We start from the raw sequence: 12010 nt of genomic DNA, 5'->3' as shown, positions 1-12010 counted from the left end.
TTGACTCAGACATGCCCATACACAAAGAATATTTCAAGTACACCAGGTCCTTTTCCAGCAAGACTGGTCTGTGGACAGTAACCAGGATTTTTTTCTTCCTAAGTTGTTTGTGTCCTGGCTCTGTTCCATGGCATTTCTGGTGACTTTCTCTGTCTCCTGATGATCATCTTACCGACTTCTGGGCTGGAATTGGCCCCTGAAACCTCTAATAGAAGTTTTTGTTTATTTCTACAGGAAAAGAAGAGAAAGCAATGATAAAAATGAAGGAGAAGAACATAAAATAAGAGAACACAGTGTATTTTCTTCTGTTCCTTGTAAGAGCTTTTTCTCTACAAAGGGCAACTCTTCCTCAGTCAGGTGGCATGTTTAGATATATTCAGATAAAATGAAGAAATAGGAGAATAATGAACAATTTTGCAACCTAACCCAGACAAAACTTCATCTTATCAGAACAAATGGAAAATCACTCAACATTTATGAAGAGTAGGAGAAGAAAGGAGGAGCAGAGGAGAGAGGAAGTCAGTGAATTGATGTCTCCAAAACCTACAGGCATTCCAGTGGTTCTTGACTAAATCTTGTTTTGCTGATTTGATTCAATCAATACAATCAAAGGTCTCCCAAGCCTGCACACAGAAATTAAAATGCTAGTTTTCTTTCATAAAAGTGAGTGCTCCAGCGCAGCTAATAAAACTCTTCTAAAACCCTCAAGGCACACAGTTGCTTACTGGTGTGATGTCAGGTTTGTTCATCCTGAGTCTAACACAGAATGGGTAGAAGCTCATTTGACTCACCTACGATTTGGGAGCTCTCAGAATCATACCAGTGAGCATTATAGCCTGCAAAAGGAACTCAGTGAAGCTCCAGTCCTAGCCATCTGTATGTGATGAGAGTCAAAAACTCTCTGAATCAAGTAATTTTTTCTGCCTTTCTTTGTGAATGGCTGGATTAGCATTCATGCTAAAATTAGAGGACTACTGTAGAAGCAAAATATTCTAAAAGAAATTCTTTTCTTGGATTTCAGACTTCAAAAGAATCTGAGTCTTGCTCATTCACAGCCCATCACCTAACTTATAAAAATTTGTCCTCATTTCATCATGTTCTCACTGATGGTCATTTTTTACCTGTGGAGATTAGACTTTCACTGTATATTCTGTACACCACTGTCTTGTGATTAATGTTCCATGAAGAGCAAGTGATTTAACCTGTGCCATCAGAACTGAAAATCTAAGCATAGTGGGCTTTCAATTCCTTAATTTCATATTGAAGATGTTCAGTAGTCTGAACAGTATTTCTAGTGTAATGTTCATGCTATACTCATAAGTAAAAAATACCATGATTTTTTAAGTTTATGAGAGAAGCAGAAGAAATAGTATGTGGAATTCATCTTTTTAGCATGTTCATTTGTTTCATTTGCTCTTTTGCTCCCTTTAGTACCATGCCAAGTAAAACATCCAGCTGCTCTCAAACATGGACAGCTTCCAGCCTACAGGTTAACAAGCCAGTCAGAATAAAGTGCAAAGGAATCATATGAAGATTAGAATCCATACCCACTCAGCATGTTTCCTGGAATGGAGTCATGATTCATCATAATTTTAACTCTCTCAGTTAAAAAAACCTGAGGTTTCATAGTTGAAGGAACAGGGACCTCTACCCACGCATCATTACCTGTGCTTTAACTACATGATTCTGCCTGTGTCTGCTTCCCTATTATATATTTCATCTATGGTTGCACTGAAAGATGAACCAATATTTGTTATGACATTGAGAATCTCAAGAAATATTGGTGTTTTTTTTCCCCAAAGATGTATTATAACAGCAATTTGTTGGAGCATTTGTTTTAGTGGTTGCACTGAAAGACTTATGCTTGAAAAAAATGAGTCCTGTTTTCAAAGTCTGAATTGGTCAGTCACCTTTATCATCAGTCAAGGTCCCTTTACATCCAAAATCTCCTTGCTGTTCAAGCTGATAAAATGTGATCAGATGGAAATGCTAGCCTCTATGTGTTTCTTTTTATCATTTGTAAAATCCATGAAACTGTTCACTTTATCCCATTTGACCTCTTCTAAGACTGATTGAAATTGCTTCTTGAAATAGCTTATCAGTCCAAAGCTGTACAGAAACAAACAGTGCAGCTTGCATATAATCTTTTCATTTCAACATTTACATTCATTTGTTTTTGTGTATAGGATGAGCAGAAGAAATCTGATGAAGTAAGCCATTACTGTGACATTTTTTAAAATAAAAGGTCATGCAATCACATGACTAACATTACCTTATTTTGGTCTTGTATGGTCTTACAGGTCCCTTAAGTCCTCCTTTGAGACATGAAGTCAGTCCAAATAAACATAGAAACACCTTCTATCTTGTGACAGTCTTTTTTTATTGGAAAACTCGAGTTGGGCATGAAAGTGGAATAAATAGAACAGATTTACCTTGCAGGTTGTAAGACAGATCACACAGGCTGTAAAATCTTAATTAAATAAATGTCATTATTTCTTGATAGTCAAATTTTCTCTTCGTTGTCAGTGACTACTTTTGGCACCACTTTGGAGCTAAGTTATTCCTGGACTAAGTTGTAGCAGCATGTTGGTTTCATTTTTGAGATAGTCCTCAGTTTCTTCAGAGTTTATACTCCTAAGTGATAGTCAGTGTGAAAAATAATACCTCTTTCAATGGTAAATGAAATATTAGTGTGAGGTTGTTTCTTTTTTCAGATTTACATTTATGTCTGACACAAAAAGACATAGTCCAAAAGCAAACTTATTTGAAATGAAAGTATGATATTCCTATGAGATTTTCATGAGAGGGGAGGAGGGCCCCCAAATGGCACAGAAATGGGACGCTTGACATTTATTGTCCTCAGCTCCAGCGACTATGAAGAATCAGGTTAGAACAAACAGAGTAAACAAAACACAAATCTAAATTAGATTAATAGTTGTGCACTTTTTAGAAGTTAAGAGCCATTTATGTGACCTGAGAAATCTAAGCAGAAATAATTAGAGTTCTGTTAAGAGCTAGTATTTAATTATGGCTGACAAGGACTTAATTATTTAATCAAATAAGGTTTTATTGCTAATGCATCTATCTTTAGAACACCATGACAGAAGGAGATTTTCAAAGTTGCTTATACAAAAATGTAGGCTGACAAGTCCCTAATACGACAATTCAAGAAGCTTGATATAAGATGTTGATTTTTTTAAAACTACAAAAGGATTTGTTCATGAAGCAGTTGGCCTTCAGCAAAACCTTTTGTTGTATCAACTTAAATAACTCTAGCTTCACTTTTCTTGTTAAGAGCAGTGTTGGAACAAATTGGATATGATGTTGTGTGAAGAGTGATGAGCAGGCAAATGGAATCTGCAAATGAAGAATGACGAAGAATAGTTTGGTGATAGTAAGAAATTGAACTTCTTGCACTTAAAGAATATTAGCAGACAGACAAAAGTAAGGGGCTAATAATATATATGCTTAGAAATTCCATCAGTAGAACAGTAGTTACACACTTAAATCAAGTGGAAAATTGGCCCTACATATCTTTGGAGATAAAGAGGGCCAGCCTTGAACACACATAACCTAAAAACTTCCAATGACAGTGAGACAATAAAAATGAGTATTACACAAAGAAGAAAATGATGAATGGTTGCAAAAAGTCTTTCTCTAAGCAAAATGAAATAACCAGTTGGATATGAGAAAAAGAATTTTACTGTGCCTGTGGATTGCTCCTAGAGGCAATGAAGCACCAGATTTTTGAAAGGGTTTGTTGTTTTTGTAAATTAACAGAAAAAAAAGGAAAATAGAAAATAAAAATAAAACTCATGCAATAACCAAGACAATTATGATTAATTAGGTTCCAAATAAGTAAGACAGTGAGTAACATCTTTTGGAGGGCTCAAACAAGGGCATCCAGTCCTAATGCATAAGCCATAGTGTTGAATGAACAGGCAAGAATTGACTGCAGATGGTCCTGATATGCTTTTTGCACTGTCTAATTTAAATATTTTTCTGCTTCTCCAGTGGCATCCTAAATCACACTTCCAAAATACTAATATTAGAAACCAGAAGGAAATAAATATTTGAGACAACTTCAAAATAGCAGTTTTGTAAAATAAGCAATCAGCTCCACTATCACCATGGATTTCCAAAACATAATAAAGCTTAACTTATATCAAGTTATGTTGTAAATTCTGAGTGTCTTGACACTGAGGAAGCTCAGTGTAATTTGAAGGTTGAGAGTGCTCAGCTGTAAAAGTGTAATGACTTCAGTAGATCCTCTCCCAAATGCATTGTTGCAGATGGGAAAATTACTTTTTTCTTGTCTTCTGGGAAAGAGTTCTTTAGATGTTATAAATGTGGATTATGTGGAATGAACATTTGCTATCTAGTGGAAGCACCCAGAAAAAGGAAGGGAAGCATATCACTCCTGCCTATTCTCTGAAGAATGAAAAAGACAAGAGGAAAATAAAGCCTGTGAATTTACAGAAAGAATTAGATAGCAGAAGAAAATTATCTGCTCTCTGAATTTCTTGCAGAACTAAACAAGTAGATCTTGCCAATTTCATTTGATTTTGTTTGAAATTTTGATCTATTTTTTTTCAGATAAAATATTGTACTCCACACACAAGCAGTCTCTTCCAGTTCTATAAAAGCATGAAAAATTGTTCAATTTGTGGTAGTCAAGTAATGGGCAAGTATTTGAATCTGGCATGGATTTCTTCTATGTACAGAGCGCATACAAATCACTTCCAGACAAAAGATTTTCTATGTGATGCAGAAAATATTAGGAAATAGGTAAGGATTAGCAATAGCTATTGACTCTTCTCTCACATATCAAAGTTTTAGTTTTTCTTTTTTACATTTTTGTGTCTTTTCCTAAGAACAGTCTGACTGTCGTCATTGACAGAAGCAGCTGGTGAGCCTTTGTCTTCTTTGGATTTGGTTGAGATTGAAAATGTAGAGTTTCAATTTGTAAGGAATCTTGTTTCTTTAAAAAAAAAAATCACAAGGAAATAAAAAGAATAAATACGGAAATGACAACATTACAAAAAATTGCCTGAACAATCATTGCTCTGACTTGGGACACAAGGGCATAGTATGAAAGATAATGTAAAAAATAAGGTTACTGACATTCACAAAATGTCCTAGTGAACTTTAACCTAAAGTATTAGCAAAAATAAAATATGAGTGGCATGAATCGGAAAACTCCTTGTAGCAAGCCCTGGAGACCTAGTTCGCTCTGAAGCTATGAGGATGCGCAGCCAGAAAAGTTTGTATCCTCTGACCTCCTAACTAGCACTGTGGATAGAGACTTGACACTCAGCCTGCTCAGGGGGTGATGCACAGCCCCAGGTCTTAGTATATATTCTTCTAACATTACAGAGTCCTACAAAAAGTGTTCTTTTGTTTTGGCATGCAACATTATGTAAGATTCATAAATCAGTAATCTTCCATAAAGTCTTTACAGAAATGTCAAATAGCTTTCTAAAGCCTTTTGAGTACTTAGCATATATCTTTCATCCCACTATGCGCAGGGTTTTCTATTCCTTTCAGACTTCTGCACTGGCAGACTGGTGCAAACAGCATCTAATTTGCAAGTAACAGCCACAGACTTTGTACTAATCTTGCAGGTGTTCACCATGGAGGCTTACTTGTCAGTCTTACTTTTTCTGAACTTGTCTTGACTTGCCTTGAGATTTGCTTTAGTTAAAAAGGCAATTTTCTAATTACTAGGGGACTATTTCTAATTTGTTTTATTTTTACTCCTTTTTGTGCAGTTATGTGGATTAACCATAAATCTTAACATAAAATTAATTGTACCAACATAGAAGTTATTGAACCACGTGGATTGAAATATCTATTATGCCGGCATAGTGACGTGGTGTGGAATACAGCTCTGGGTTGGTAGCCGAGGCCTCAGATGTAGATATACTGAATGCTGGTTAAAGGAGCAGAGAGGTATGGGTTGTTAACAGAGGGGGCACAAAGTAACATTGGAGAACAAAAGGGTACATATATCTCATCAATGGTCCATTACTGATTGCTAAAGAGAAGCAGACCTGGGAGATGGTTTCAGGGGTAACAACCAGATCCAGACATCTAACATATGTCAAACGCTACATCTTTCTTAAATACGGGTGTGTGTGGAGTTCTAAAACAATGAAGAAAAAGAAAAGCATAGATTGTGTTAACTGCCATATAAAAGTAGCACCAAGGACTCAGGAATTAAGAAGAAAGCATCTACATGCCACTCCTGGCAAAAAAATAGGGACACTGATGGCCACCGCCACAAGCTAGCAACCTTCATACTGGAGTGCAGTGAATAGTGAATGTAAAAGCAGAAAAATATTAGGAAGCTTGTGTAACAAACACAGTTTTATTATCTTACAAACTTTTTATGTTTTACTATTATTTCTCTCCTTTGGTAGTAATTTTATATGAATGATTATACAAAATGTGAATAACATTAACAGAAAATCATTGTCTTTGCATATAAGTTATGTTTAGCCTGTAATGGGATTTTTATATCTGTATCAAGGTACTGTTACAACTTTAGTATTTACTTGGGAGTGACTATAGCATATTAACAATTACAATGACAGCAAATGTAAAACATATTCATGGTTTCTTGACTTTCATGGCTTGAAGGAAAATAAACACTCATCCATAGTGTTTCTAATCTTAGCAAACCTAAAAGTCATGTTTATTATTAGAAACACTGCCTTTGTGTAGGAAAAACTTAAAAATAATAACTTCACAATGGAAAAATCCCACTGTCTGGAAACAGAGAGTGATATTTTTCTCCTTATCATACGATGGTCTTCAAGCTGTTAAATTTAGCAATACTGTGTATGTTTCAAATTACAAAGATACAAAATCACTATCTTTTAAATATAATACATTTTAAGTATAAAATAAATGATCAGAAAAAAATGTACTTCAAAGAGTCGAAAAATGTAACTTTCAGGTGAGTTTGGTTCATAAAGTAGAACAGAGAAACATGATGGCTTTTGGCCTACAATTCACTTTGAGCATATAATATGTAACCTTTTTTGCAGCTCAAAGAGAAATGGCAAAGAAAAAAACCCAAAACATTGCATAACTTTGAGTGCATTATAGAATCATAGAATCATCAAGGTTGGAAAAGACCTCCAAGATCATCCAGTCCAAATGTCCGCCTATCACCAATATTTCCCCACTAAACCATGTCCCTTAGTACAACACCTACATATTTCTTGAACATCTCCAGGAACGGTGACTCAACCACCTCCCTGGACAGCCTGCTCCAGTGCCTAATCACTCGTTCAGAGAGGAAATTTTTCCTAACGTCCAACCTGAATCTCCCCTGGTGCAACTTGAGGCCATTCCCTCTTTTCCTATCACTAGTTTTGCATGAAAGAAGCTGACTCCCAGCTCACCACAACCTCCTTTCAGGTAGCTGTAGAGAGCAATAAGATCTCCCCTGAGCCTCTTTTCCAGACTAAACAGTCCAAGTTCCCTCAGCTGCTCCCCACAAGACTTGTGCACCAGACCCCTCACCAGATTTGTTGCCCTTCTGGACATTCTCCAGGGCCTCAATGTCTTTCTTGTAGTAAGGGGCCCAGAACTGAATGCAGTCCTTGAGCTGCAGCCTCAACAGAGCTGAGTACAGAGGGATGATCACTTCCTTGCTCCTACTGGCAATGCTATTTCTGATACAAGCCAGGATGCTCTTGGCCTTCTTGGCCACCTGGGTATGCTGCTGGCTTATGTTAGCTGAGCACTGATCAACACCACCAGGTCCATTTCTTCCACACAGTCTTCCAGCCACTCTGCCCCAGTCCTGTAGCATCGCCTGGGGTTGTTTTGGCCAAAGTGCAGGACCCGGCACTTGGTTTTCTGTAACTTCATCTCACTGGTCTCAGCCCAGCTATCCAGCCTGTCCAGATCCCTGTGATGGCCTTTCTACCCCCAGGCAGATCGACACTTCCTGCCAGCTTGGTGTCGCCTGCAAACTTACTGAGGGTGCTCTCAATGCCCTCATCCAGGTCATCAATAAAGATATTGAAGAGGACAGGCCCCAGCACCCACTCCTGGGGAACACCATTCGTGACCGGTCGCCAGCTGGATTTAACTCCATTCACCACCACTCTCTGGGCCCGGCCCTCCAGCCAGCTCCTTACCCAGCAAAGACAAGCCACGGGCTGCCAGTTTCTCCACGAGAATACTGTGGGAGACAGTGTCGAAGGCTTTGCTGAAGTCTAGGTAGACCACATCAACAGCCTTTCCCTCATCCACCAGACGGGTCACTCGATCATAGAAGGAGATCAGGCCCTTCACAAACCCATGCTGGCTGGGTCTGATCCCCCGGTTGTCCTGCAAATGCTGCATGATCTCCCTCAGGACAATCTGCTCCATAACCTTCCCTGGCACTGAGGTCAGGCTGATAGGTCTGCAGTTCCCTGGATCCTCCTTACAACCCTTCTTGTAGATGGGAGTCACACTGGCAAGTCTCCAGTCTTCTGGGACCTCTCCAGTTGACCAGGAATGCCAACAGGTGACAGAAAGTGGCTTGGCTATCTCCTCCGCCAGCTCCCTCAGTACTCTTGGGTGGATCTCGTCCGGCCCCGTGCACTTGTGGCTGTCCAGGTGGAGTAGTAGGTCACCGATCGTTTCCTCCTGAATCATGGGGGGTTTATTTCGCTCCCCATCCGAGACTTCCACGTCAGAGAGTAGAGTGCTCTGAGGACAACTGGTCTGGCTTTTAAAGACAGACGTAAAAAAGGCATTGAGAACCTCAGCCTTTTCATTGTCCTCAGTAGACTTGAATGGATTTTGACAAGTTCAGACTCAGAGCAGCATTTTTATTTCAGGGAATGCTTTGGGTACAGAGAATTGGGATCCGTGTGAAGGAGACTGTCATTTCCACAGGAACAAACTTAGAAAATGTTTAAAAATAAAGAAATATGGAAATGTTGTAAAAAAAAACAAGCTGCCTGCTAGTAGCCCCAGCAATACTTATCAGACTGTCTTCTTCATGTCCCCGTAAACCTCTCCTTTCACCTACAATTTACAGGGCAAACAGTCTTACAGAGCAAAAACCAGAGCTCAGTATGCTCTGCCAGTGTACTCTCTACTAACACCTGTGTCTTTTGTGATGATTGTGGATCCTCTGCCAGGCTGGATTCTCATCTCACCCAACACAGTTTTCCTGATGGAATTTACATGTAGACTTGAAGGGAACTGTGGCATGAGTAGGCCAGCTTCCCACCAATGACTGCATAACAGTTGAAGCTTTGATGCATGCAGAGAAATGTGTCTTCTGAGCTGGACAAATCCAAATACAAAGGCCAATCATTCCACAAGGCATGATGCCAGCCTGCATTTCCTCTCTGGCTCTACTCATCACTGCTGAGTGAACTTCAGGGCCTTACTTCATTTCTTCTCAAAGCCTTGGAATCCCTCAACTTCAATGGAACTTCCCTACCGCTGCCTAGTAAAACTATTTGAACACTCACACAATCAGCTTAAAGAAAAAAATAAAACCGTCTTTTAAAAATTAAGGAATAGAGAGGAATGAAATGGGAGCAGGTGGGTTTTGTCTCAGGAGAGTGAATAAAAAGAGCCAAAACGTCACTGCAGTGAAAAAGGCACCAAAGGAAGAGAGCTTAAAGCTGAGCTCAACTGCACTCACGAAAGCTCAAGTCACCCTAGAATGAATGTGCTTGGGCACCTCACACTTCAAGAACATTGAGTGTGGGGGGTTTTATTTCTGTTACTTCAACTAAGTACAACGTATCTGATTCACTATAGGTGTCTTTACATTTGGAGAACATTTACTTTGTAAACAAGGCATGATGCACATCATTAACATTTTCCCTACTGCCCACAACACAGAAGTAGCACGCACTAGAGGCCAAATATGCTCTTAACTTGCAATCTTTACTAGACCCTCCAGAAACCTACACTAGACTCAGACCAGAAATGCTAGCGTGGTACCAGGGCTGCAACTCTGGCCAACGGACAGCCGCACTGCAGCATCTGCCACGAGGAGCACTGACAGCACGTGGAGGGAGCCTGTCCTTCCTCTCTGCTGCATGGCAGCACCAGGACTTCACCCCGTGCTGCCCGTAAGGGCTGCCACCCTCTCGCTTGAGGGTCCGCGCCCACAATCCCTGTGAGGCGGTGACCGTGATGTCACAGTGGCTGGCAGGGAGCGGCCATTGTGACCCGTGAGGCTTGGAGCAGAGCAAAGGCTGCCGGGCTCAGGCTCAGTCAGTGCAGCCTGGTGAGGCGCAGAGAGAGCAGGGACTCTCGCAGTGCTCGCCGTTGATGCACATCATGTCCGAAAGGAAGCGGAAGGCCTCCGGCTCGGAGGAGCCAGGTGAGAGCCACGTATCCCTGTGCACAGCTCCCACCAACAGGCAGAGGAGTGCTGGGGGTCTGCCTACAGATGAAAGGGAAGAAAGGGACAGGCAGAGACTCCCCAACTGCTGCAAGGCAGGACCCCTCTGCTCCTTGGCAAGGGGGCCCAGCTTGGGCTGCGGCAGCCCTCTAGCACAGTACGGCCTGCCATGGGAACTTTTCCTCCACCACCACCATCAGCCCTGGCCCTCAGCCAGCACGGCAGGCCCTGAGCACGACCCTGGGGACAGCCCTCAGGGACACCTGGCCCCACACGGTGCTCACCGCTGCTCACATTTGCTCTCTCCCCTCCAGCATGCGTTCTGTGCGGCCGGGCAGATGCTGACCCAGCCATCTGCGGGCGCACATTTGACCAGAGTGGGATTCGCGTCCATGAGTTCTGCTTGGTGAGTTCCCCCATGGGCTCCTTCCAGATTCCTGCGGGGGATGCTCCCTTCCTCACTGTCCTCATGAGATCCTGCCCTTTTCTCTCCTACAGATGTTTGCCCACATCGATTTTGAAGACAGACCCACACCGGAAGGAAATGTGGGCCTCCCCCTTGCTGCCATCGGAAGCAAGGCCAAGCAGGCAAACCAGAAGGTGAGGACCTGAACGGAGCAGGCACACTTGTGCCAGGAGAGGTTCACACCAGCCCAGTGTGCACCCAAAGCAATCACAGCCCTTCCAACCACCTCCAGGACAAAGGCCTGCCATAGCAGATGAGCCTTGTCCAACAGGCGGCTCAGAAGAGCTTGACCCCGCAGTGCCCGCATTCTGTGCCCTGCCCAGAGCTGTGGGGCCAGTCCTGAAGGCCCTGAGCCTGCCGCTGATGGGGCTGTTCTGCTCTTTCCAGCAATGCTGTGTTTGCGGGGAGAGGGGAGCCGCCATCACATGCGCAGAGAGCGGCTGTGAACGAAGCTTCCATCTGCCCTGCGCTGCAGATGGGGAATGCGTCACCCAGTTCTATGGGCAGTTCAGGTAAGGGCTGTGAGCAGCAGCCAAGCCAGGGAGGAACCTGCAGCAACACCTGCCAGCAGCCTGCCAGAGCCAGAGCCAGAGGCAGGGCCTGCGGCTCCTTCCTGCTCTGCTGCCCTCCTTGCAGCACTTCTCACCGTGCCCATCCCTTCCATCTTCCCCCAGGTCCTTCTGCTGGGAGCACCGCCCTCAACAGGCAATTGAGGAAGCTCCAGCAGAAGACACCAACTGCCTCATCTGCATGGAGACCGTGGGGGACAGATTGTCCTACTACACCCTGGTGTGCCCAGCGTGCACACATGCCTGGTTCCACCGGGGCTGCATCCAGGTAGGAGCCCTCCCCTCACCCTGCAGGCATGCTTGGTGCTCAGCAGCACCAGGCCCCGCTCACGCTCACGCTCACACTGCTTGTGCTTCTCCTGCAGCAACACGCCATGAATGCTGGCTTTCTATGCTTCCAATGCCCCAGCTGCAGAGACAAATTTCAGTTCCTCATGGAAATGTTCAGCATGGGGATCCAAATCCCAGCCAGGTTGGTGTCCGTCTGCCCAGCTCTGCACACATTAAGGCTAAAGTGCTGGGCCTGCCCAGAGACTGTCTCGGCAGGCCTGGCCCTTTGCTGTCTCAGGAGCATGTGCCTCAGCTTCACGGAGAAGC

At 42.7% G+C, this 12010-nt stretch overlaps 1 protein-coding gene across 1 annotated transcript in view; it reads left to right on the top strand.

The window, feature by feature from the left end:
* Positions 8783-12010, top strand: part of LOC110392710 — a 4666-nt gene continuing 1438 nt past the window's right edge. The window contains exons 1-6 of the mRNA XM_021385013.1: positions 8783-10357; positions 10693-10784; positions 10877-10978; positions 11232-11356; positions 11519-11681; positions 11779-12008. Coding sequence (XP_021240688.1) covers positions 10306-10357; positions 10693-10784; positions 10877-10978; positions 11232-11356; positions 11519-11681; positions 11779-12008 — 764 coding nt within the window. The 5' untranslated portion in view covers positions 8783-10305. The remainder of the gene's footprint in view (positions 10358-10692; positions 10785-10876; positions 10979-11231; positions 11357-11518; positions 11682-11778; positions 12009-12010) is intronic.

This window comes from Numida meleagris, chromosome 1 (genome assembly GCF_002078875.1).
Source record: "Numida meleagris isolate 19003 breed g44 Domestic line chromosome 1, NumMel1.0, whole genome shotgun sequence".
In the NCBI taxonomy this organism is placed as follows: Eukaryota; Metazoa; Chordata; class Aves; order Galliformes; family Numididae; genus Numida; species Numida meleagris.
This window is presented reverse-complemented; position numbering and strand designations above follow the sequence as displayed.